Source organism: Daldinia loculata (assembly GCF_022478755.1).
Source record: "Daldinia loculata strain CBS 113971 unplaced genomic scaffold F4817scaffold_3, whole genome shotgun sequence".
NCBI lineage: Eukaryota > Fungi > Ascomycota > Sordariomycetes > Xylariales > Hypoxylaceae > Daldinia > Daldinia loculata.
In genome coordinates, this window is record NW_026054857.1 from 745388 (window position 1) to 771362 (window position 25975).

The 25975-nt window shown below is 46.4% G+C and overlaps 8 protein-coding genes across 8 annotated transcripts; 4 read left to right on the plus strand and 4 right to left on the minus strand.

Moving 5' to 3' along the window:
- Window positions 1–477: 477 nt before the first annotated feature.
- F4817DRAFT_324898 (uncharacterized protein) lies at window positions 478–2080 on the plus strand. The gene is made up of 5 exons (XM_049301693.1): window positions 478–1056; window positions 1167–1329; window positions 1398–1437; window positions 1495–1546; window positions 1655–2080. Exons 1-5 carry the CDS (start codon window positions 805–807, stop codon window positions 1805–1807), a joined length of 660 nt encoding a protein of 219 aa, XP_049163286.1. The 5' UTR covers window positions 478–804; the 3' UTR covers window positions 1808–2080.
- A 242-nt stretch (window positions 2081–2322) lies between these two features.
- On the plus strand, window positions 2323–4184 carry F4817DRAFT_324900 (Mpv17/PMP22 family protein). The gene is made up of 4 exons (XM_049301694.1): window positions 2323–2771; window positions 2939–3029; window positions 3091–3635; window positions 3699–4184. Exons 1-4 carry the CDS (start codon window positions 2703–2705, stop codon window positions 3807–3809), a joined length of 816 nt encoding a protein of 271 aa, XP_049163287.1. The 5' UTR covers window positions 2323–2702; the 3' UTR covers window positions 3810–4184.
- Window positions 4185–4383: 199 nt separating this feature from the next.
- On the plus strand, window positions 4384–6330 carry F4817DRAFT_324902 (putative phosphoglycerate kinase PgkA). The gene is made up of 3 exons (XM_049301695.1): window positions 4384–4769; window positions 4840–5260; window positions 5338–6330. The coding sequence occupies exons 1-3, from the start codon at window positions 4704–4706 to the stop codon at window positions 6102–6104; spliced, it is 1254 nt and encodes a 417-aa protein (XP_049163288.1). The 5' UTR covers window positions 4384–4703; the 3' UTR covers window positions 6105–6330.
- A 17-nt stretch (window positions 6331–6347) lies between these two features.
- F4817DRAFT_324903 (DSS1/SEM1 family-domain-containing protein) lies at window positions 6348–7546 on the minus strand. Its single transcript, XM_049301696.1, has 3 exons — window positions 7166–7546; window positions 6869–6998; window positions 6348–6699 (listed from the first exon to the last, which is right to left on the minus strand). Exons 1-3 carry the CDS (start codon window positions 7293–7295, stop codon window positions 6660–6662), a joined length of 300 nt encoding a protein of 99 aa, XP_049163289.1. The 5' UTR covers window positions 7296–7546; the 3' UTR covers window positions 6348–6659.
- A 772-nt stretch (window positions 7547–8318) lies between these two features.
- F4817DRAFT_134866 (uncharacterized protein) lies at window positions 8319–11128 on the plus strand. The gene is made up of 2 exons (XM_049297793.1): window positions 8319–10446; window positions 10496–11128. The coding sequence occupies exons 1-2, from the start codon at window positions 8630–8632 to the stop codon at window positions 10782–10784; spliced, it is 2106 nt and encodes a 701-aa protein (XP_049163290.1). The 5' UTR covers window positions 8319–8629; the 3' UTR covers window positions 10785–11128.
- A 917-nt stretch (window positions 11129–12045) lies between these two features.
- Window positions 12046–14321, minus strand: F4817DRAFT_324907 (DUF1295-domain-containing protein). Its single transcript, XM_049301697.1, has 3 exons — window positions 12855–14321; window positions 12469–12799; window positions 12046–12400 (listed from the first exon to the last, which is right to left on the minus strand). The coding sequence occupies exons 1-2, from the start codon at window positions 14000–14002 to the stop codon at window positions 12469–12471; spliced, it is 1479 nt and encodes a 492-aa protein (XP_049163291.1). The 5' UTR covers window positions 14003–14321; the 3' UTR covers window positions 12046–12400.
- Window positions 14322–14412: 91 nt separating this feature from the next.
- Window positions 14413–16627, minus strand: F4817DRAFT_134881 (glycoside hydrolase family 7 protein). Its single transcript, XM_049297794.1, has 5 exons — window positions 15701–16627; window positions 15428–15640; window positions 15115–15358; window positions 14914–15044; window positions 14413–14858 (listed from the first exon to the last, which is right to left on the minus strand). Exons 1-5 carry the CDS (start codon window positions 16393–16395, stop codon window positions 14801–14803), a joined length of 1341 nt encoding a protein of 446 aa, XP_049163292.1. The 5' UTR covers window positions 16396–16627; the 3' UTR covers window positions 14413–14800.
- A 3139-nt stretch (window positions 16628–19766) lies between these two features.
- On the minus strand, window positions 19767–22835 carry F4817DRAFT_134967 (P-loop containing nucleoside triphosphate hydrolase protein). Its single transcript, XM_049297796.1, has 4 exons — window positions 22269–22835; window positions 21966–22205; window positions 21066–21662; window positions 19767–21012 (listed from the first exon to the last, which is right to left on the minus strand). The coding sequence occupies exons 1-4, from the start codon at window positions 22602–22604 to the stop codon at window positions 19948–19950; spliced, it is 2238 nt and encodes a 745-aa protein (XP_049163293.1). The 5' UTR covers window positions 22605–22835; the 3' UTR covers window positions 19767–19947.
- Window positions 22836–25975: the final 3140 nt, after the last annotated feature.

Consider the following 25975-nt stretch of genomic DNA (forward strand, 5'->3'; position numbering starts at 1 on the left):
TAGATTCTATATCCCCCTAAGATTATTCTTTAATTGTTGCTCGGAGTACCTTGCTTTTCAAATCTAATTGAGTTGTTTCAGCGACCAGATACACGTCTGAGATGGCCGAGATCGCTGGGCTTGTCTTGGGAGTAGCCGGCCTTGTGGGCGTGATAGGTGCATTTAGAGATACTGTAGACCTCTTTAATGACTTTATGAGCTCGCGAAAATTCGGCCGCTTGTCAGGCCGCTAAATCGACACATACGATATTGGGAGTGTCTAGTTTTAACTAATTCTATCAAGTGACCCCTATTTTCGAAAAAGTCGCTATAATAGCCATATTTTATTATTACCAAGTCACCTAACATCACTCAAACGAGCGATAAGCTTAAACCGGTTAAGTAAGAGTTACATTATCGAAACACTCTAATGGCATAAAATTTGAGCCAACCCGAATCGTGGAAAAATAGGACCCGATGGGATGATACCCTGGTATAGATCTTTTATATCCTGATAGCATTTTTACTAATGCTACCGCATGTTTCTTTATATGCCTGCCTTTTTAATAACCGGGCCGGCTTCTTCTATTCCACGATGAATGCGACTATAGTCATTCGATAGATAGTACCCATGTAGATAACTCACGAATCGGGAAAGTAACCCAGCGAAAGCAGAAATCTAGACTGTAGTCTATCTGCCTAATGGAACTTATAAATCTTGCCTTTTATCCAGACTCTTTAAGATATTTTTTAATGTTGTCAATCTTAAATCCTTTTTAATTACATTTAAAGCACCTATAGAATAACTACCTACCTAGCTGCGAAATGTTTTTGGCGGCCTTGCTCGTCTCGTTCTTGGCCTTTGTTGGGAATGCGTCGGCGGCAACATGGTATTTCCTCCGGTACTATCCGGCGTCCGGACAGAAGTTCACGTCGTTCTCCGGAGATATGACGATCCCGGCTCTGCCGAAAGCTGGGACGTACTACTTGTGGCCGGGACTCCAACCTACTGACAATACTGGTGTATACCAGAATGTACTTGATGGGAGAAGTGGAACGTGGTGGATCGGATCAGGAGTATGTAGAATTGATGGGACTTCATAGTTCTATTTCTTAGCTTTTATTTCGAGTTACGGCTTGCGCAATACATCTCTTGTATAAAGGAATCACTAACTCCCTTTTCACAGTGGTGTTGTTCGAACCCTGACCTTCCATGGGGAAGCGGCTTTAACACCTACGCCAACGAAAAGGTCACGTTCAGCAACAAGCTAGACAGTAGCGGCTCGACGTGGACGTCAACTCTAACCCGGCAATCTACGGGCCAAAAGGTGACGGACAGTTTCCCGTTGGGTAAGTTACAGTTCGATGGAGTTTTTAATTCAGAGGTCTTTGAATTTGAAAAGCTGACATATTTCTAGCCGATAAATCGTTTAACCAAGCATTATTTGCCATCGAGCTGTATGTCTGTCCGTTGTTTATTTAATATTTGATCATAAGAGATTGATTTATTCGCAGTACGGGTGTCAACTGGGACTTTGGTCCGCTTGCGTTTTCGAATATCGTAATTGTAAGTGATCAACTTGAGCTACCCCTATTTTTAGTTACCCCTTTCCTACCCTCCTTAACATGTCGTTTTCATTCAACACGGAGATTGCCCTGGTCTAATAGTAAACAGACAAGTACTGGTACCGACTCGAGCTGGTGCAACACAAAGCCCGAAAATTACAATGGAGCAAGCGTATACTCCATCAGCGGTCTGAGTGCAAGTGTGAGCGGCAATACGGTGACCTGTAAAATCGATTCTGTGATTCTTCAGAAACCAGCTTAGCTGAGACTTAATAATTATATAAAGGTTGAATTTAGAGGAACCTTGGAAGTCTTTCGGGTTCAAAGTCAAGGATATAGAGTATAAGATCGAGTGCCTGTATTAGAGATATTGCGGCCAATCAGATAAGAAGCTTGCAACTATAACTTCGAAGATACAGATCTAATAATTATTGAATAATTGGTAGAGGTTGAATAGGTTTACACAAGCAACTAACTACCTAGAGGTACTTAGGTAACTATAATTGACAATAGTCTTGAGTCTTTTGGCTCTTCGTTATTATCCAAGGAGAATGACAATAAGATTTCTTAGCCAAGTTAATTTTGGGTTTAACTAGTTGTTCTTATTTAAGAAACATAAAAGTTTTGAATTTTGACTTTAGAACAGGTATATACATGATACATGTATTTCGTAATTGAGATTTAATTGCTTTGCATTAGTACCTTCCAGGCGGAAGAAGTGCCGGTCGGTACTATTTGTACGGTCACGTCACTTGACTTAAAGGCAGTGCAATCCCCCCCCTCCAACGTCGGGCCTTCCTTTTCTCCAACGTTGAAACTGCCATGTGTACCCGTACTCGAATTTAATTGTTTCCCCTCTAGAATTCCATCAATCATCAAAACTTAGTCTAAACCAACTAAATTTATTTATCCAGGCTCTGTTCAATCAGATCCGGAATTCGACGTTGTCCCCCCAGCTCAATAAGACATATCTTTGTGGGTTTTGGTGATTAACGGGGCGAAAACGGGGCTCGTCTGTCTTATCGGAGCCATCGATCTGTCGTCATCGATCGTAAAATCCCCAGCACAAGCCCTCTTGCGAAGCCCAGTTTTCGCGCCCCGGATTCGACAAGCACGATTTACATTTTATTCTTTTTATCTCCTCCGGTTCTTCCACAATGTCTTGGGAACTCACCCGGCGCCGCTTTTCTCGAGCAGTCAATAGCAAATTCATATTCGACCGCATCGTACGTTAACCTATCCCGCACGATCCTATCCACCTAGATTTGTTCCGATCCCACATCAGCATCGACATAATTATTATCGTCTTCACTATCACTGCTCCATTTCCTCAGATGCTGTTGTCGTTTAGTTGATATTTTATGCTTATCACTAACTCTTCCCTCGCATCCAGCCTCTTCTTCATGCTGTTATATTCTTTATCGAGATGGTTATCGTCGCGCGCTTGGTGTCGCGTTTTAACGCCTACTACGATGAACGGCCAGGTATTAACCACGCAATCCCCACCGAATTTCCCATGTGGGATGCTAATACGTCCAAAATTAGTCCTTACAATGATGGTGACGAACGCCGTCCTTGGAGGTATTGCCGATACCGTAGCCCAGACGATCACATCCGTCCGACAACGAGCCCTGCGAAAGCCCGGCGGCGTTACAAAAGACGATACGTTAGCGATCGAGATCCACGAGCTAGATCGCAAGAACCCTTGGAACGAACGGGACCTGATTCCGGATTCTAAGATTCTCCCACCTCCCTTCGACTTCGAGCGACTAACGAGGTTCATGGCGTACGGTTTCGCCATGGCTCCTCTCCAATACAAGTGGTTTAGCTTCCTTTCACGGGCATTTCCTATTACGAAGACGAGCGCATTCGCTCCGGCGATGAAGCGGGTAGCTTTCGACCAGCTGATTTTTGCTCCATTCGGTATCGCTTGTTTCTTTACAGTCATGACAATAGCAGAAGGGGGTGGCCGTAGGGCGGTCGTTCACAAGCTCAGGGACATGTACATTCCAACTCTGAAGGCGAACTTCATGATTTGGCCTGCCGTACAGGTTATCAACTTTAGGTTAATGCCAGTTCAGTTCCAGCTAGTAAGTTTCATCCGCTACGAGTGAACACTTTACGAATCACTTTTTACTGATAATTCTCTATAGCCTTTTGTCTCTACTATCGGTATTGCTTGGACCGCTTATCTTTCACTGACAAATGCTTCTGAGGAGGTCGAGCAAAAGACGGCTCCTTACTCTCCTAACATTCGTCTCTAGTAAACCATCAGTCCTTGTAGAAAAGACTACTAGACTCTTCCTTCGCTGTATATCAAATTCGTTAAAACGATGTGTCGGCAGACGTTACGGCGTCGAAGAGCGTGGTCTTCATGGGTTAATCGATATGACTGATATAATATGGGTATTGGATGGGCGCATTCGTTTTTGGGTTAAAAATATAAGGTCAGCGGCTTGGGTATAACCTTGTACTTACCTTGAGTAGATGCAAGAAACTAGTAGTATTATCTGCATGCGTGTCTTGATCAGAGCATGTCATTGGATAATTCAAGGAAAACATCAGCTATTATCAAACTAAACTGTAATACGATAGACCATTGTCATGGCATACGTTGCTATAAGGAGATATGATCCAATAATTCGTAAGTAGAGCTGAAGAAGAAAAATAAGGCGACAATCATGGCACCACACATTGAACATTTTGCCGAAATCAACGGAGAATCGCGTCTTTAGCTTGTCAAAGGGCGGCAATCTCCTATAGACCGTTCGAAATGCCAATGTATTAAACCACTAAATTATCTAGTGTGGTTACATGCTTGATCTTAGCGTGGCTAGATGCAGCCCATAAGTATGTTGCAGCCCATAGGACGTCACCCGTAAAGCTCGTTGACCTCACCCCACCAAATTGTAAGGAAGCTGCTAACTTACCCCTCTGCTCCTCTGCTCCTCTGCCCCTCCATTGAGTAAGTATTATTATTAGTCCCGGTTCTTTCTGCTGCGGTCTTTCTAACTGCGTGCTTTTTCCCAACGGACGTCCAAGAGAGAAAAAACAACCATCGTCTGAAATACCGCAATCCTTCTTTCTAGTTATTCTCTTATTTTTCCTAAGAGTCTTATTTCGGATTAAGGATCAATTGAATATCTCCATCTGTCAAAATGTCCCTGTCAAACAAGCTATCTATCACGGATGTTGACCTAAAGGGCAAGAGGGTGCTCATCCGGGTATGTGATACTTTGTCATTAATTATAATACGCGATTTTACTTCTGAGACTAATATAATATCTCTCACAGGTCGACTTCAATGTCCCCCTTGACGCAGACAAGAAGGTCACAAACAACCAACGTATCGCCGGTGCCGTCCCCACTATCAAGTACGCAATCGACCATGGCGCAAAGGCTGTTGTCCTCATGTCCCATCTTGGCCGCCCTGACGGCAAGGTCAACCCCAAGTACAGCTTGAAGCCTGTTGTCCCAGAACTTGAGAAGCTACTAGGCAAGAGCGTTGAGTTCGCCCCGGACTGCGTCGGTCCCGAGGTTGAAGCTATCGTGAACAAGGCAGACAACGGCCAGGTCGTTCTGCTAGAAAACTTGCGATTCCACCCTGAGGAAGAGGGCTCTTACAAGGATGCGGAGGGCAAGAAGGTGAAGGCGGACAAGGCCAAGGTTGAGGAGTTCCGCAAGGGCTTAACTGCTCTCGGTGATGTCTACATCAGTAAGAACCCCTGCTCATGTCTATAATATAGGTCAATGTGATAGTAATAACCCTGATACTAACTAAATATCTTCTAGACGACGCTTTCGGAACCGCCCACCGAGCTCACTCTTCTATGGTCGGTATTGACCTCCCTCAGAAGGCCGCCGGTTTCCTCATGAAGAAGGAGCTGGACTACTTCGCACAGGCCCTTGAATCGCCGAAGCGCCCCTTCCTCGCCATTCTCGGCGGTGCCAAGGTCTCTGACAAGATCCAGCTCATCGACAACCTGCTAGACAAGGTCGACAGCATCATCATCTGCGGTGGCATGGCCTTCACCTTCAAGAAGACCCTCGAGGGCGTCAGCATCGGCAACTCCCTCTTCGACGAGGCTGGCTCCAAGAACGTCGGCAAGCTCATCGAGAAGGCCAAGAAGAACAACGTCAAGGTCGTCCTGCCCGTCGACTACGTGATTGCGGACAAGTTCGACAAGGACGCCAAGACCGGCACGGCCACCGACAAGGAGGGCATTCCTGACGGTTGGATGGGTCTCGACTGCGGTCCCGAGTCTATCAAGCTATACAAGGAGGCTATCGACTCGGCTCAGACCATTCTATGGAACGGCCCCCCTGGTGTCTTCGAGTTCGAGAAGTTCGCCAACGGCACCAAGGCTACTTTAGACGCCTTCACAGCCGCCGTGGCCGCGGGCAAGATCGGCATCATCGGCGGTGGTGACACCGCCACCGTCGCTGCCAAGTACGGCGCTGAGAGCAAGTGCTCTCACGTGTCGACCGGTGGTGGTGCTTCTCTCGAGCTCCTGGAGGGCAAGGCCTTACCCGGCGTGGTTGCTCTTAGCACCAAATGAGAATTAGGGCGGTCGGTGCGTCTGTGAGCATCGCTTAGCACGGCTTAGAAAGGGGTAACCGGTTTGGGTTGGTTAGCTAAATGCACGGGTTGCTGGTAACGGTGGATCAACCAGGCGGTGGTCCTTTTCATTGTTACTGTTATTGATAATGTTACGTATTGAGCTTATGATAAAGCCACAGGGCTAAAATTAGATGAATAACTGATAAAAGTATTAGACGTACATATTTTATACGTATTTCGCTGTTTTATCTATGATGCAATTGTTCTAGATATTGATGATAACATCGATTTTCATGTTGGCTAGTAGGCAAGGGAGAAAGAAGTCTCGATACGTAAAGGCAAGGAAGTCTCTATTCGGCAGCTCTACGTCTGCTGGTCTATTAATCAAAGCCTTGCTCATTTGCTCTACGCCTAGCGAAATAATGCGGAGCGTTGGAGAATAGATACAATGCAGTTCGGTTTTCTAGTCATGGCCTGATCCTTATGCTACTAGCCCTGCTTGCTTGCTTGCTTAATTGTCGTGCTGGAAAACGCCTAATCCGTAAATACGGTCTTATCTTCGCTTCGAGGCTTCGACTTTCTTGAGTTCCTCTCTGTTTGTACTTACGTCAGTATTGGGAGGCATAAAGATAGGGGAAATATGGAAAACGAAACGGCATAGTTCGGTTATATGCTAGGCTAACTTGAGAATAGTCAAAAGCCTTGATAATGCCGATTTCGACGGCCGAAGGTGCTAAGTATATAGACGAGACATAAACGTACCTTAGTTGCGCGGAAAAGTCGTCGGAGGTGTCGTCGTCGTCCCAGCTCTCCTCCCACAAGTGTTGCGTCGTAGTACCGTTGCCTCCCGTCACTGCTGTCGCTGCTGCTTCGGTCTCTTCTGCCGGCCAGTCTGTTTCTGATGGTGTTAGTTGTTGATTGTCTAAGGCAGATAGCTATCCAGCTAACTTGATTATGAATATTGCGGGATGAGAAAGAAGGCCGTATAATGTAGATAGAGGCGGTACGTGTATGATCATTACAAGAGAGCTAAGGGTAAGGGATAGAGAAATAACGCACCTTCTACGGGGAAGTCCTCAAACTCGTCGTCCTCTTCTAGCGCAGTAGCCGGCTTCTGCTGTGCCTGGGGCTGCTCCTTGGAGGCTTCGGTAGCAGGCTTGTCGCCGGACTTGTTTGAGGGTGCGGCCATGACTTATGATATGAATATGTAGGTACGTTTGATGTAGATTGGACGATGCTTAATATTATCGAGGGGGCGGTAAATGCGTTTCTTGTCGATATCGACGGGGTTCTGTCTTACTGGTGGCGAGGCTGAATGTGGAACAAGTAAGAGAGACGAGGCTTCGGTTTGTTGAGGTGATGGATGATGAATGTTTATCAATCAATCAACCTTGCCCTGTTATCTTAGGTAATGAGATATATCATTTATCTGGATAAGCGCGTTTGTTGCATAATAACATATATGATGCATTAGGTCTGGTATGCAATGACTACCTACTCGGCAGGCGGATAAGGTTGCCTCGAAAACGGAAAATACTCACGGGTAAGCCAAACTTTATCTCCGGACAACCAATCATTTCACTTTCCGGGTAGTTGGGCTGAGCGGGGCTGTGGTAGTACAGGTATACATATGCACATAGCCACGTAGTGCGCGGCTACTGTGGTAAAGCTCCGCCTGTCAATTTGAAAGTGACAAAGTAGCAGCTTAAGATGTGTATTATTGATTTTCTGCAACATTGCTTTCTTCGTTGTGTCGTCACCTAACTGGGATATATTCAACTCGTGCGCTCAGCCTCCATCTGCTGCAGCATTCCTGCCGTGTTTAATTTCCGCTAGGGCCCGAATACAATCCCGTAGTCAGCTTACTCTCCTGAATCACATTTCTAATTTTGAGAAATGATATATTATACAGCGGCGTTACTACTATCAATATACTGTTGTTTTCTTTTATATTATCGACAAACACATTTATATCCACTAGGCAATCATTATATCACTAAACTAAAAAGTCTTAATCTAGCCTAGTCTCGACAGAAAACTCACTTCCTCCCAATTGCTTTTTTATTACAGTGTCATTAAAAACGTCATCAAAAATCCTTATCTACATACCTACCTCCTAAGGTACGGAATACATTGACTCGTACTGGAGCCTCAAAAGGTGGACTTCGGTGAATACGTCTTTCAGCTCCGAGACCTGAGTCAATTGGGTGCATGCGTTAGGTACTTGCATGCATTCGCTGCTTATTCCAGCTCTTTACATAAGCTTTTCGAGCTTTCTTTTAACAGGAGCTACAATATTTAATCCTTTGTTTTGCATACCGGTACCTACTCTCAGCCCTAAACCTGACATGTTTTAACGGCTGCACTACGATTTTTGGATATTACCTAGAGACTAACCGACTGACGCTAACGGATACCACGGAGCTACTATTATCTTAAGATAAAACATAGTTTTGTCCACGATTCTCTCGGCAGTCAAGACGGAGTATCGCTTTGGCCTCGTAGCTAATCCGGTTCGTCACTATGAGTCGGATAGGGGCCTGGCTTCGGGGTTCTGCTCCCGCCCCGAGCCAAACTTCAAGCCCTGCAGCCTCGCAAACAGATCTTCGGGCTCGGGAGACAGCCTCCCTCGTGGATGCGTTAATTGCCACCTCTTTGATTATGAACGATGACATCGACGGTGCCGAAGAGAGGTTACGAAAGGGCGACTCGGCCTTCCACCTCCTTGGAATGGGAATCTGCACTTTCATGAGGAGTATCCTTGGATTCGAAAAGTCAATCATGGCTGAAACTCTTAGTCGTCTTAACGATTGCGAGACACGTTCATTGAGTGAGATGAAAAAAGCTCAGAAGGAGGCCGAGGCCGCCGGTAAAGCCGAAGACAGGATATACCCCCCAGGAAGCGAGTACGCCTTGGTCATAGCTTATGCAAACCTGATGTCCGCCGTCGTCGCCGTTATGAATGAGAGTTTGACAGAAGGCCTAAAGGGGTTCTATAAGCTGCGGAAGGCTTTTATTACACTCGACGGGCTCGTGCAAGCGGAGACGGCGTATCTGAAAAGAAAGGGGCTTCACTCAGATTCATCTAGCGACGGTACTGACACGGATCTCGAATTTGTGGATGCGGATGAAGCACATTCGGGAACACAAACTCCTTTGGATTATGGTGGTCATCTTACTACGGGCCCTGATGCGGCCGAAAAGGAACTAAGTAAATTGTCTTTAAATTCTAACGATACTTCTAAGTTACCATCTACTAAAGGTAGTTCGGAGGTATTCACCACCCCGGCCGACATTTTTATTCATAGCGGTGCCAACATGGCGTATGGAGTCCTGTTAACTCTCCTTACCATGGTTCCGCCTGCGTTTTCTCGCCTACTATCTATTATCGGCTTTAGGGGGGATCGTGAACGAGGCTTACAATTGCTGTGGCAGAGTTCTGGGTTCAACAATGTCAACGGAGCTGTAGCAAGTCTCATGTTGCTCTCTTATTATCATGGTCTTCTAAGCGCTGCCGATATCCTCCCCTTCGATAACGACAGCGAAAAGAGTACTACTGTAGGTTACCCAAAAGCCAAGTGCATTGCATTGCTCGCCCAGATGCGCTCGAGATACCCGGATAGCGGCCTCTGGCGCTTTGAGGAAGGTCGAGTACAGGCAAATAGCAAGGACTTGCGAGGTGCTCTCGAGATTTTAAAGAGCAATACGGAGTCAAAAATGCGCCAGGTCACAGCTATCAACAATTTTGAGATGTCTATGAATTCCATGTTTATTCACGATTATCCCGACATGCGCGACAATTTCCTCCGCTGCATCGAGCTCAACGACTGGAGTCCTACTTTATACTACTACATTGCCGGATGCGCGGAACTAGAGAACTACCGAAATGCATTCCACAGTAAAGCGGAGGAGTCACAAATCCAGTTACATAAGAAGAAGGCAGACGAGCTCTTCAGAAAGGGGCCTACGTTAGCCGGTAAGAAGCGCTTCTTAGCTAAGCCGATGCCGTTTGAGCTGTTCGTGGTTCGAAAAATGCAGAAGTGGGAAGAGAGATCCAAAGCGCTAGGAATAGATCTGGTAGATGCTATTGGTCCCAGCCCATCGGAAGAGATGACGTACCTTTGGAACGGAATGAAAAAGATGCAGCCCTCGGAGCTGGAATTTTCGAACAAGGTTCTGTCCTGGGATAGGTTAACAGCACCAAAGGAGGCGCGGAAGAAGATAGAGGCAGAATTAGACGAAGAAGCCGTGCGAAACGTCTGTCGAGCTGCCGTGGCACGATCACTGGGTAATATTGACGAGGCACGCGAATTGCTCGACAGCGTTTTAGCTATAGACAGGTGAGTTCTGAGTCTCTTACATCAAAATCTAACTAACACACCGCGATAGACTGGCATTTAGAGGCCCTACGAAAGACGATTACGCGTTGCCGGCAGCAAACTACGAGATGGCAGTACTTGCATGGATTGAGATACAAAGACCTGAAGTGCGAAGGGGTGACGACAAAGGGGACGAGGAGGAGTGGCTACGGGAGAAAACGGAGGAATGCCAGGCTTGGCTCGACAAGGTAGCTAACTGGGGAGCGTTTACTCTGGACGCCCGGATCGGCATGCGTGTCCAGACTGGTATGGATACTGTGAGCTGGTACAAGAAGCAGTATGGGTGGGCAAGCGCTTGATTTTCGGCGTGGTATAAGAAACTGCATATGGCAGCCTGACCACATGCCTTCAGATGGAATCTTGTGGATAGATTTGTCGACCTTAGATGCAGGTCGCCTTCACGGAGAAAAGGTTAGTTAGACAGTATCGGGGCATGAGCAAGATGTCTTTTTCCCCTCAAGGGAAGCTAGGTAGAGGCGGTCAGGATACTGGCGTTTTGGTCATTGTCCACTATGGGAAGATGCATTTATGGTGGCAACTTGCATGTTTCGTACATATATTGGCTTTATATTATGTGACGCGTGAGCAAACAGAGACGCAGATGTAGTCGTGGCCGTGTTTCCAAAAACTTCTAGATTCAACATGCTTCCCTAGGTGAATGTTCCTATTCTATAAATCTGTCTCCTCCCTACTGAATTCATTTCGCACTCAACTCAGTTCAGCATCATCACCTTCTAATTCCACTCTCCCTCTATATATATATATCATCATCCTCCACAAAATCACCCAAACCAACATCCACCTGGTCTCTATTACCCTCCACAACTTCAGCACCAACATCTGCCTCCACCTCACCGCCGTCATTGCTAAAGACACGGACGCTATTGAAGTTTATAGGCTTCACCTCCTCTAATCGCTCAGGTAGTTGAAGTAGGGATGATACTTCTTCTATATCAAGTTCTTTCATGGGCCTTCTAAATACTTTTACCGCCCTGTTCCCGCTGTCAGCCGACTATACGTTTAAGAGGGTGACTTAAGGAGCAATGTCTTTTCCTTCGACTAGTTACCATGGGAACAACGAAGTTGTTTCCATGCTGTTTCGTTCCACCTCGTGACACAGTCGGTGCCGCGATCAACAAAAAGAATAGACACATATGGATCCATTACTTCTACTCGAGACAAGAAATCGAAGTAGAACACCTACGGCTGAAGTATGCACAAGGAAGTGAGAACCCTGCAGATGTATTTACAAAAGTTATGATTGAGACGGACCACCATCTCCCCCACCATACTGGTAGCAGCTCGGAATTTTATGTAGTGCTATCCGTCGGGGGGATGACTATGTTGTTCTTAAGGTTTTATTGGCGTTATCAAGTGGTTTTTGGCGCGAATGTATTTAAAACGATATAGTGTAGTTAGTTAGGTATTAGTGAAGAGGCTGAGACGTTGTCCAAAGTCTTAGGGTTTGTGAAGATAGAATATCGAATAATATATGGGGAGGGAAACTGGGTCTAAAACCCTCCCTCTTGGTATGCAGCAATATGACTCCAGACAGGCTGTGATGGATCTTAATTGCGCCGACCGCAAGGAACTCTAGACTAGCTACGAGGGTCTTACGTCTATACATACTGAACCTGTCCTTTGTTCTAGATGTCTCATCTAGAATCCTGACAGACTGTTCAAGTTGATACTGGGTATTACCGCCGCCGCCGGAAGTAACGTCTGTCAACTCCACCATTGCTACCTCATAAAATAATAGGTCTACATCTCTTATAAAGGTGCTCTGACGAGCAATTCACGCGGGCACGCGGGTTGTACTAAGCAGATGGTTTTGGTAGGCCATTGAGCCAGCATTCTAAGCAAATAAGTCCCGAATAGGGCCTCACTGGACATGTATGGAGTTGTGTGTCACGGCCTAAACAGTAACAATTTAATTCATTTTATTTACAATTAGTAATGATACAGGGTCATTAATGTACATACTTAAGACCTAAGGAAACTGCCCAGCGACCGCTCAAGAACGACGCCGCTAGCACCGACCGCAGCGACGGCCCATAGCCACTTGTTACCGAACTCAGCCAGACTAGGCCAGAAGCTATTCTTGGTCTTCTTGTATTGCTGTAGTTGCTTGTATTTAGCGGGGTTTTCCTTAGCGTAGCGCTTCTCCTGGTTCTCCTCGTTTTCTTTGTCTCCTCCGATGAAACGCAGGAAGATGTAGTTAGTAATGGGGCCAAGGAGTGTTAGGGGGTGCAGTTGTCCAGCACTGAAGAGAAGAAGAGGGAAGGAAAGGTGTGCCAGAGCGTCACCGAGATAGCTACTAACAGTTAGTATTTTATCATGGTTTTTGACAGGGTGAAGGAGGAACTTACTTAGGGTGTCGGACAATGCTAAATACGCCTTCGCGGTTAAGTTCAGCACTCTCCTTGCCTTCGTGAGACGCAAGTTGAGTGTCAGCTAAGACTTCCAGAGCGTATCCTGCGGCGAACAGGAAGATAGCAAGGCTGCGGGATACGGACGACACTTCAGGGTAAGGGGAAGCAAGGGCAGTGGCAATCGGAGCGCGGAAGGGTAATGTGAATGGCAGGGAGATCAGGGTCTGGATGAGAGCCTCAGGTAGGAACATGGTAAAAAAAGCCTTGTTCCAGAATCCCGGCTGTTTCCTAGCCGCCGTCCGGTATCGAGGATCATCTTTACCACGTCGTATGGTGCGCGAAGCAACGCGGTAGAAGACACGTAGACCCCAGGCGCTAACACCTCCTAAGAGAAGCTTCTGGTCATACGACAATGCAGACCAGGCAGCAGAGAGGGACAATCCTTCATGGACCACGGGAATTCCAATAGCACTCCACCAAGCATTTGCTACTTGTGCACTCGGCCACAGCCAGTCCTTAGCTTCGACTGTGTCGGTATAGCGTCCTAACCCGTACGCGATGAGACTGAGGCCGCTGTTTAAACCGAAAGATGGCAGCACTGCGTGTTGCAGAAGTCCAAGCGTGGATGTTGTGCCGCCAAACCTGATTCTGGCAGCAGGAGTAGGTTTAAAATGGGCTCCGTAGCGATCCTGCTCAGCACCGGAACTCGACGGTAAGCTCTCGTTCAGCTCTTTGGCCGGAGTGGCCTCATGCCTACCGAACCAACGTTCGTATCTGTCTTGTTCGGCTCCAGATTCATGAGGTAATATCTTTTCGATATCTGCTCTAGTGGGAAGTTTGAGTCCACCAAACCAGTGCTCATATCTATCTTGCTCGGCACCCGAAGTCTGGGGGAGTCTCTTCTCGATATCAGCTCTAGAAGGGAGCTTATCTCCACCAAACCAACGTCCATATCGATCTTGCTCGGCACCAGATGTTTCTGAGAATTTATCTCTAACTTGATCAGCAGAGGGGGGCTTGTCCGCGCCGGAATCCTTAGATATATCTCTCGATACCGCGTCCTTTACGCCGTCCTTTACACGGTCTACTTTATCACCTCCGAACCAGCCACCAAACCAGCCGCCGTAGCGGTCCTGTTCCGCCATTGTTGTCGGGGTAATATAGGCGAGAATATCTAAATAGTATGATGATAGCTAGTAAGGAATCATGTTAGGAAATCAAATGAGACGAGGGACATTGGCGAATTTGTAGCAACACGGGAATGTCTGAGGAGACGATGACGTAGTGTTACTTGGACATGACGTAGTAGAATATGCATCTAGGCAGCGCATGTGGTAGGAGATGGTAAATGTAAATAAACTATTTGGAGAAGCATAAAATTTAAGTTTATGATAATATCGAACGAGAATTTGTAATGGGAAGTGTTTTGGTTAAGGGGGCGTACGGACAACTCGCAAATGTGCCTAACACTTATGCAAACGCCAATTCTCTCACTCATTAATACGAAATATAAAGTCTAACCCGCTGGTAACCGAAATTTACTCTGCCTTACCCATAAAGACAAATATAAATACCTATACATAATAGTTATCATGCAATGATGAGTCCTTATCTACATTCATAAAAGCACCAAGTTCAGAGAATGATATTACTAGATATATCAGAAAAGGGGTACTGCAGCCATTAACCAACTCCTTAAGCTAAGACCATTATAAACCTCAGTCTATGAGTTAGCTCACTCTCAATTTAATCTCGTCCCAAAAATCAAATGTCACTTGCCCTACGATTTCGAAATAATAGTTATTTTCAATAACAGCGCTATCCTTTTATTCTCTCTCTCTCTCTAGCTAACTCAGGGGAACAATCTGACACGAAGGGAGGTAGATATATACATTTGTAGAATATATACGGCTGTGAAAGCCTTGCGCCTCCTAACCAGTTGCTTAGACGGAGACGGTAGAGCCGATGGGTCCGAAGCGGATGTTGGACCAGACGACCTTGCTGCGGAATTGTTAGTAATGGATAAGTAGATTTCCGAGGGGAGAATGGTACGTACGCGTCGGGGATGCTGGCCTCGACGTCGGAGGGGACACCGGAGTCGGGGGCACAGTCACCACGGTCACCGCCGGGCGTGCCAGCCTTCTCAGGGGGGTAGCTAGAGTCGAGCCAAAGCATGTTGGCGTAGTGCTAGAGCGGAGACGATCAGTTAAGATTCTTTTCGTTGCGAAAAAAGGGGGGTTGCGTTGCGAAAACTTACGTCGTCCCAGATGGACATGACAAGAACCATGGGTACGTCAAGAGCGTTGTTGAGCTGGTCGAAGCCGCCAACCTCCTTGAAGCGGTCACGGTCACCGAAAACGCCAAACTCGGCAGTGCAGTACTCGGGGGTGATGTTGCTTTCGGTGGGGAAACCGTCGATCTTGGGGCCGGGGATCTCAATCTTCTTGCCGTTCTGGACGAAGAACTGAGTCAACTTGTTCTCGGCGAACTGAGTAACAACGCTAGGGGGATAAGGTTAGTTTATCATCGTCGTCAAGATACCTAGGTGATAGGCTAAAGAGTAGACTTACGTGAACTTCTTGCTGGTGTCGACGGTCTTGCCCTGGCCGTAGAAGTCGGTGTTGCCCATGCGGTAAGGGTTGTAGTCGCAACCGTTGGCGTCACACTTGCCAGCGAATCGGTCCTCAGAGTAGGTACCACCGCACTGGTCCTTCTCGCAGACGTGGTATTCGTTGGTGGTGCAAGGGTGAGGGGTGAAAGCGAAAGAGTGAGAGTTGGACTCCCTGTTAGACATGGTTAGTTACGTTTTTCTTCTATGGTAGATATTCTCGTATGGCTCTTACCAGACATCGATTTCGGCACAGCAGGCACCGTAAGGGCCAACACCGGCGTTGTTGTCGTTGGTGGATGGCTCCCATCCCTCAACGTTGGCCTTGCCACCGACGAACTTCAAGTCACGGGCGCACTGAGCGTCACAGTAACCGGTACCGTACTTGGCGCCGGCCTTGTTGTTGGGGTAGCTGGCCTTGCCACCGTCCTCCTCCATGGCGACGAAGTAAAGAGCGGCGTTGAGACCACAGTCGACGGTGGACAGGTCGACATCGAAGGCGAACTCGTTGCCCTTGAGGTCGAAGGTCTGGTACTTGTCGGCACCGTTCATGAGGTAGAATCGGGATCCGATGTTGGTTCCGTACTCGTGCTTGGTCAGGAACTTGAGGGTGAGAGCATCGCCGCTGGTGGAGGCACCGTAGGTCTTGCTGTATTCGGCACCCTCGATGGCGCACTTGGTGGCGCAGTCATCGGCAGTGCTGCACTGCGTGGTCCACTTGTTACCGTCATAGCAGTTCTGAGTGCCTTCGAGAGTGTGAAGCCATCGCCAGTTGGAGTCGATGGTCACCTCAGCGTTGGTCTGGGTGCAGGAACCACCGCTGGTGCACTTCTTCCAAGACAACTTAGGGTGAGTCTCGGTCTGCTGCGTTCCGACCTGCTGGGCAGACGCGAGCCCGAGAAGGGCGGCCGACACGGCGAGGGACAACATGATGCTGGTTTATCTTCAAGGCAAAGAAGTTGTAAACCTGGAGGGATGGTGAAGCTAAGGATGAGTTGAGGTGGCATCTGGGACTAAGTCGATTATATAGTCGATGGAGAGCATATCTTGCCCAGCAATAAACTTCTTCTCGACTCCATATTGCCGGCAACGGGCTCCGTCTCGACATGGCCAAATCGTGGTATAGCATAGTCGATCACTAACCATCTCGGCCCTATGCCTATTCCCTATTAGATTAAAATGTCAATTATGCTAGCAAGGCTCCGGCGGGTGTTCCGACAACGCAAGTTATGGTTGGTCCCAGCAGGAGACCGTGGCCTACAACTACATACTTTCGTTCTGGATCATTGGGGGCGACAATACTAAACGGGAGAGCCCTACGCCCATAAAAATGACCAGTCGTTGTCCAAAACGGTTATCGTGTGTAGGATGGACCAATAGGAGGAATCGGCTTGATGGGCGTGACGATCAACATAATGAACCAAGGCGAGAATCATCGGCCTGAGGAACTCTGGGAATACAACTTCCGACGCAATTTAGATTGGATGGTTATAAGTTTCAGGATCATGGCCCGAAGTAACCTGGGGTATTTGCGGGGAATGGGGATTATCAGGGGTGGCAACATGTATACCTATGCCTCAGCGATGGCACTGCGGCCCGGTATGTCCACATCACGGAGACCAAGCCGCCGCCGTGGAAGAGAAACAAGATAACAAAGCGGGGCCTCTAGGAAAGAAAATCCAGACGAGAACGGAGGACTACGACGCCTCCGGAGTCTTTAGCGAGCCTAAGAAACGGCGATGACCCAAAGCCAAAGCCGCGTTTCGTCCCGCTAAACCTCCGAGTTCTACGGTATAGTCCGGATGCCGCAAGTCTGAAGCAATAGTATACATAGAACGCTGACGCGAAGAAAACCACGAAAAGGGCATCCAAAATTTGAGAGTCCCTTTAGCCATTGCCAGCGTACCGCACCAGGGCAGGGGGGATCTCTGCAAGATCTGGTGTAACACGATGGCACGATAGTATTGGACGAAGAACTTGTTGTGGGAAGCGATCGACAGTAGGAAATGCCGTTCACGTCTATGATGCCGAGACTACTACATAGGGTTGTGGAAAATATCCACGGCATATTATCCAAGGGTGTAACGGACGCCAAGTCTGGCAAGCTCCGTGGAGAGACCCCAGCCCATCACATTCTCTGCCATCCAATATATTTAGCCAATTGATGCCGGGTCCCCCCTGGAATAAAACTCATGCAGGTCCTCGCGTGGTGTGGTTCGTTCAAGCTTCGTTCCACCAAGTCATCAGGTCGCCAAGATCGGTCTAATTCTGAGCCGAATCTTTCTATTTCTAGCTCCCTCGCGGTAACGGCACGGCGGTGGGATGGGAACACTATACTCCAAAGAATCATGTTTAAGTCTCTTGGCTTATGCGTAATATGTAGTTTATAGCAGCTACCTTAGTCTTAGAGTCTGTCATATTTGCATGAAGAAATGAGTTTAGGCATCCAAGAACCCAACGTAGGATTTTCAAGGCCAGCAACGGATTCGATGGGACGATACATCAACCTATCAACTCTCAGATCTTAGATGAGCCCATATCTCCTGTCCGGCGCGGTGGGATAATTTAGTTCTCATGCGACCGCCTCCTGTTTGTCTAGAGAGGGCTTAATGAGCCAGTGGCAATTGGAGATTAAGGGCCCGTCGCCACTCGATGTTACTACTCGTATATATTATAAGCGCCACATAGCCGCGGCCTTATTAGTTGCAATATCGGAACGAGCTAATTTGTCTTTGACGTGTTGGGCAGTTTTGGTTCCGCCGAGCAGCTACATATATAGACGTATGTTCATCGGCGGCTCATAGATTCGGTTAAGAGATCAACCCGGATGATCGACCAGTTTGTTACTGACATCGCTATTTGTAATGTTCGACCCAGAACCGCGTAGAAACGCTCAATAACGAAGCCCGGTCTCTGAGAAGTTTCTCTTGGTAGACAAACCCAGATTACCGAGATTTAAACGTGAGTAACTGCATATATATACTATTCAGTATGCCCCTGTTAGCTATTGCTACTTCGCGTACAATCCCTGCAGATCATCGGGTATTAGGTATCAGCTATATTTCGGTTGTATTTCTTCGTAATAGAATAGGTCTCGCAGTTCTAGTACGGCCTATCAAACTTGTAACTTGACAGAGGGGTTGAATCCACTTAGTAAAAGCCTGAGGACTATTCAAGTCGATACATCTATAATTATTATATTACTTCACGTCGTAGATTAAGGGCCTAGGAGCCCATTTCTAATAACGAGTATAAAGAGGCTACTATTATAAAGGGGACTATTGATACGATATCAAGGTTATCCACGTCAAGTAAATTCTAGCAAACAGGTAGACTAATAGAATAGAAACATCTAAGTGATACGAAAGATGAGGCAAGGGAGAGTGTAGTTAAAAATGTACCTAATCCATAGCAGTTCTAAAGGCTTATCCGAGCCAACCAACAACTTACGCAACCTAGCTCGCAGATGTTATCATCCATTGAGTCATATTGTAAGGCTATTACGTGGCGACCCAGGCATAAGTATACATTATGCCACCGCCACCCCTCGAATATTCCCGATCTGATATCTTCCAAGCTTCATAAATCACCTTAGCCCGTGAAATAAAATCTCAAATAGGCGGCTCCGACACGGAATCAATGCTCGGGGACTTCTGTAGATATCGCAAGGCTACCATACGAAAACTGATCACCAATGGTAGCGTCATTTATAACGTCACCCACCGGACTCCATCGTCACCGAATATAACCCCGCGGTTCGAATTCAGGCCTAGCCGTTGATCAAGAGGGCAAACGAACTTTCGAAATATATCCGTTTAGTTCGATCTACCGCCCAGGTCTAGGCAGTCAATCGCTGCCAATTAATGAGACTCGGTTTAATCATTCAGCGGCGGCGCCTCGACCGAATCGATTCATCGCCAGCCTCCCTATCTAAATAACTGACAGAAGGGGATATATGTTACATTACGCATTTTGCGGCAGAGTTTCGATGGCCGAGACAGTGGCAGCAACTGGTTAATTCCGCAAGAGGAGGCTTCACGATGCCTAGCACAGGCGATACGTACGAATCTACATTCGGAAATTGGCAAAGCAAGCTCGGATGTAGAAATCACTTGTAACATGTCAAGATTTAGTCGTCGTCAACTGTCACAAAACAACTCGGCCATCTCCCTCGATCTCAGCCATAAACTTCGTCAATTAAAACGATACTAATATCAAAGAACTCGGCCACGATCATATACATATTCGCGACTAGAAGTATAGGTAGGCATTACAATAACGAAGACCGATCCTTATGCAAACAGAGCAGGATTAAAACAGACGAATACAATTAGACAATAAACCCAGTCCAAACCAGAAATACGAAATAAGGGGTATCCTCAACACGTTTATGCAACCGCTAATAGCTAGTTGCCATGATAGAATCCATCGACACCGTCTTGAAACGCTTTGCGACCGGCTTCATATCTCACATCTCACATCTCACATTAAGTCGTCATCAACCGCCGTACCCTCCCACCTCCTCGTCTGCAGCTTTCGCACCTTCTTCGTGGGACTCCCGCTGCTCGACACTTTGAGGGCTTTCTTAACCTCGCCGCTGTTTACTCTTAACTGCTCCATGCGGTTACCGAGGTCGCCCAGCGTATCCGCCCCAGAAGATGAGGCCCTGGCGCTGGGCACATCACCCCTCTCCCGAAGCGGAGAGCGTTTGCTTGGCGTGCGCCCGGATAGTTCGCGCTTCAGGATCGCGACCTCTCTTCGCAAACGCTCGTTCTCTTGCTCCAGATCTTCGATCAAGATGTTCTCCTTATCTTCGTCTTCAACATTATCTTCTTCAGAGCTTGGCATAGTGACCGTGACGCCCACGCTGCGAGCTAACACCTCCACCTTGCGATCCCAGTGCTCCTCGCCGCGCTCTTGCTCTAGCGACAACGTCGCCTTCCATCGTCCCATCTCTAGAGCGAGCCGCTGCTCAAAATCTGCGTAGCACTCCTCTCGGATCTCCTGTTCCAAGTCCGCGAGACGGTCTTCCATGGATAACAAGTGAGCCTCGGCTGCCATGCGTCTTTCCGTTTCTTGTACTAGTTCGGAATTCAGCTGTTCTATCATATCGGCCATTCTGGCAATCTCTAAGGCCGCGTTCTCCATTGTTGCCCTCTCCGTGTCGGGTACGGGTGAGAACATCCGGCTATGGTTGCCAGAAGGATGGAAATACGGTCGATGGTGAGCTAGAACAGGCGAGCTCGTATCACTACGAGACCCGACACTCGATTCCGACCGCTGAGAGTGCGCTGAGCTGTTCGCATTGGCAAGTATTGTAGATGAGATAGAAGGAACGCGTGGCACGGTAACCTCACGGGCTAGAGCGCTATACCTAAGAATTTGTGACGTCGCGTTAAAATCTCCTAGAGGATCGGCTGTAACAATCATTACACCCTTCTGTGGTGCACGCCTCCCGTTTGTGGAGCTTGAGGGCGAGCCCGAAGGAAACGAGTTGGCAAAGAGCAACTCTGTAAGTTTGCATTGACGGAATGGGACTAGATTAGGCTGTTCATCGTCAGCGAAGTTCCTAAATACTGTGAGCAAAGGATGCAACATACCTTCGTCGTGCTGCTAGCGTCGCTCTGCATTTGTAGACACTGACCAAGATACATCAGGCTTTCATTGATCTTGCCCGCCTCTGCCAAAGTCGCGCCTTGTGTTTTCGCATCTCTTGCTCGTTCACTACCAGCTAGGTCAACGATACTTAGTGTGCTATTACCCCAGCGTGCGTTGTGGCGGCCACGACGTCTTTTCTTAACTTCGATACAGAAGAACCCATGGCTTCTCGACGACACGCTATTACTGCCCGTGCCAGCTACTCGCCGCTCGTGGAGCCCGGCCTCGAGAACCATTAGCGCCTCTTTGAGATTGCCGCAGATGACTTTTCGAAGCCCCGCCACAACCTTTCGATCGGGAGATAGCTCTGTAAACTTGAAAAGCAGCGGCCGTCGTCGGGGCTCTTTGTTACTATTTGACCTGATCGGAGGAGTTAAAAGGTCAAAGATTCGGTCGTTGTATACTTCGTACATCGAGACAACGATAGCATAGTCGGCGGACGGATCGCAGGATGCTCTAACGGAGCTAATATCTGGTGCTTGAGGGAAAGCAGACGGTCGTTGTAGGTTCTTTCTCGGCGTCAGTGGCGCGTGGTCGCCCTTCATTAGACATTTAGTAACATTCTTCTTATTTCTTGCGGCAGATGTGAGAGACATGTAATGCTTTTGGGGTGACGGGGAGCAAGCCAACTTTGGCTTAAGCTTAAGAGACGCAACTTGCGTCAGGGTTGGAGCCGCCATCTCCCCCTTTTCACTAGGCGGTGTTGAGAGAAGTATTATTCTCGACAGATCATCATCGTGACTAACGAGCCGTATACTTTGAGGGCTGCTTGGAAAACAACCAGGCGGTAGGGGTGTGGTGATACGTGTAGGTGGTTGAGTAGGAATACTAGGGGGTCCTACAATCATTGGAGTCGTAGCTCTTGATCCACCGCGTGAGCTGCTGAAATCAGTATACATGGTGTCGATAAATACCGATGCAGGGCAAATAGCTGCCTCGGACGCGTCGGAGGATCGTATACTTGTCTCCAACATAGGAGAAGTCTCGCAGTCAACGATGTTCGATTCGATTGATCGGAATACGACGTCGAGAGCAAGCTGGGTTAAGCCTCGCTGGCTCCGCGATCCAAGCATCGTGTGCGTCTGATGGGCTTGCTGTTAGTTGCCAATATCTCCCGTCATACTATATGCTGCGGCTAGACATACCTTGCCTGAACCAGTAACCCCTAGGGTCGCTAGCAGACCATCTGTGCCGTCACCTCCATGAGGGGCTAATACGCCTTCGACCAAAGGAAGCACTCTAGTGCCCTGGAATAGGTCAAGTTGTGTGGCATCCTCTTCAAAAACCTGCGTAAATGCGAATTTCTCTATAGCGCGTCTTCGGTCGTTCGGTGGGTTCAAGGTGATATGTGTGGGGGTATCGTGTTCTACAGGGTCTTCGACTAAAAGGAACCGTTCAGCACCCGAATTCCCAGCTTGAGGAGGCCGTAGTCTCAAGTACACCTGGAATAGGTTCGCGTGCCCTTTTTGAGATGGCTCCATGACGATGGGATGGAACTACGGTTACGCGATGTAAAGTTATTGAAAGCGGTGAGAAAAAGGCTGATAGAAAGCAAATGCAATTACATGCAGCACGAATGCACAATTAGACTAGAGACTTTTAGACTGTTGTATAATGCAAGAAATTCTCCGTCCGGCATATGTAGATGCAACCTTTAGAGTAGAAATGGTTGGATACTTGAAGCATTAGCGTTGAAAAGCATATGCAGATACGAAATACCTAAAATACTAATATTGGTATGATGGAAGTCGCGACCTCTTACAGGATGAATAGGTAATTACCTAAAGTCAATATTTACTTCGGATCATATTTGTTTCGCTAGGCAACCAATGCAGGTGCTTTCATTGGACCTTCCATGGATGGTTAAAGGTTAGGTACCTACGTATTTGTTTCAAGCCACAATTAACCCCATATTTGAGGCTAGTACATATTTGAGGCTAGTATTGCGGCTACTGGAGTACCCCACCAATAGATTTCTCCAACATAAATTCCCGTCTCCTCTCCAATTCTTCCAATTCTTTTTTTCTTTCCTCTTCAGCTCTCTTTGCCTTTTGGCTTAGATCAAGTGTAGTATCTGTTCTTTTCAGTTTAATCTCTGAAAGAGTTCTACTTGAACTCAATCGTGATTATTCTAATTTTTGTTACGAGGGAGCGCATCCTCTGGGCTTGCCCATGATCGCTCTTACTGTGTCCCTGGTATCACACTGCCTCCAGGTGACGCGAATACGCTTTTCATTGCAATTCCTAGCTTGCCTAGAGGTGCGAAGAATGGTGATTCCTATTTCCGTACTAGTTTAATCATAACCCGGTTTGCTCTCCCAATTAAAGGGACTATGATAGCTCCTCGCATTTTCATGTGGTTCGAAGGATTCTACGCGTTGGCGATTCTGACATGTACGCATCGGATTTCTCCCATGAAAACATACCCTTTGAGTAACATCGGCCACGTATTTGGATTGCTCCATGTTTGGATAATTCTAGATTTCATAGGACGACAAGAGCTTCCTATTAAACTAAATTGTGCATCAAACCAATGAGAAAAGAGCCCGAGTCATGTGAGTCAATATAATATATTAGCTCTTCTGCATACCTACGTATAGCCAACGAGGCTCGCGAGTCTATTTCAGGGTACTTTACATTCATAGTAGGTAGGTAGCTCAAGGAATTAGGGGTTTGCAAGTTTATGACATGCATGTCTCGCAATGATCTGTTATTATTTCTCCTATTTCCCCTAACCGCTCTCATTCAATGATACACAGTATACTTTACATTCCTAGGTACCTTACTTTACATACTTACTTTACATAGTATGCAGTGTAGCGTAACAAGCTAGACTAATATCAATAAAAGATGTTCGAAAAACGATCGATCTCGATTTCATGCGAAATGCACGTCACCGTTGATGGAATCTACCCTGGCAGAGAGATGGGGAGAGCTTGAGTATGGAATGGGATGTTGATGCTGGTTCGGACGAAACGAATTCGGTAAGTACGGAGAAAGAATCGACATATCTCAAAGAGAAGATCTACTGTGCATATAACTTTAGAGATCACCATTGAATTTTTTGGTTGGAGGGGTTTAGACTGTAGAGTGAGGATCGTATAGGTACATACCTTAGGTACCTTAGATACTTGGCTCATCTATCTCCACCTAGTGTATTATGTAGGTATGCATCCTTGCTCTTCTATGTATCGTCATCGTCACCGAGGGGTAAGATGGGTCGACGGAGAAGAAAATCGGAAGTTGACGAGATATCTGCTCGATAACTTCGCTTACTTACATGGCATACATGGTACATACATGGTCTTACATGCCTTGGATTCATACCTAGACCACAGTAAAGCTGTCTGCATACCTAGGTTGCTACATGTACTGAAGCTTCCTACGGGTAATCGACAAACGTGGAAAACTACCCCATCTCGCCAATTTATCTGTTTCCGTACACGCACATATACCTGTCCCGTAGAAGATGTGCACCGAATGATGATTGCTATCGATTTCCATATAAAATCCAACGTAGAAGCAGTTGTACGCCATGTAAACAATCAGTCGCCGTAGAGATATCTGGATGGAGCAGTTGGGTAATAGTAATACCCTTAAACACACGAGCGGGACAGAAAGAAAATAAAAGAAACCTTGGGAGGGGTATCCGTGTGTCATCCTCTCAAAATGACTCCTCTTAGAATGCATCACAAGAGAACCTCCGAGAGTTGAACAAGTTTTCGGTGGATACCAGGGACTAGAACGTCGTCTCTACTGGTCTTCGCTGATTAGCATCGGACCATGACCGCGAGAAAGTCATGTTCGAAGTGGAATTCGAAGTGGAACTGGAGCTCAAACACCTCGGGAAACCAAAATTTGAATGCAGCTTCGAACCACTAACACTAACACTACGAAGCAAGAGGTAGCACTGTTGTAGCACTACCTTAGGTAGCCAAGCGCTAACTGCCAGCGCTGGAGCAGCGAGTAAACCTTTACATAGATAGCCACTTAGAGATGATCCTATAGTGGATTGTATAGTGGATCTTGCAGTGGACCGCAAGGGACAATTTGGTGGTTCTAGAGGGGCATTTTAGGCTTTAGTGCGCTAAGAAAGATGCAAGTCAAAAAGGCGGTGACACACCACCTAAATGGGTTTAGCTCAGCCCATGAACGGGGGTGAACTAGGGTGAACAAATCAGGGACCGTGCAGAGCTGCGGGAGGTCAGGGTCACCCCACCAATAGAGCTAAAAAAGAAAAAAAAAAAGTTAAGCTGCAGTAACAGTGGGATATATCCACGGCTACCGTTAACGCAGCACCTGTTCATTTGTGGCACGGTTCAGATATAGACACTTGCTCAATGTACCGGATACCCCAATTGAAATAAGCAAATTCCGAAAGTTTCACCGCTTTCCATTCTGCAATATAATAAAATATATTAAATAAAATTCGGAAAAAGTTTATTTAAATATTATAAATATTTTTAAAACTAAGTTTAAAGTTATATTACGTAAGGTTATTTTATTTTATTTTATTTTATTTTTATAAAAAAATAAATATAATTTTTTTATAATATTATAATATTATATTTAAATAAAATATATTAAAAATTTTTATTAAATATTTAAAATAATATTAAATAAATAATAAAAAAACTTTATATAAATAATATTTAAATATTTATTTTATTATATAAATTTATAAATAAATATTTATATTAAATAAAATTATTTTAATAATATTTTAATTTTAATTTTAATTTTTAATTAAAAATAAAAATTATAAAATAATTAAAATATAATATTTTAATTTTATAAAAAATTAAAAATAAATTTATATATATTTATATTTAAATATTAATAAAGTTATTAT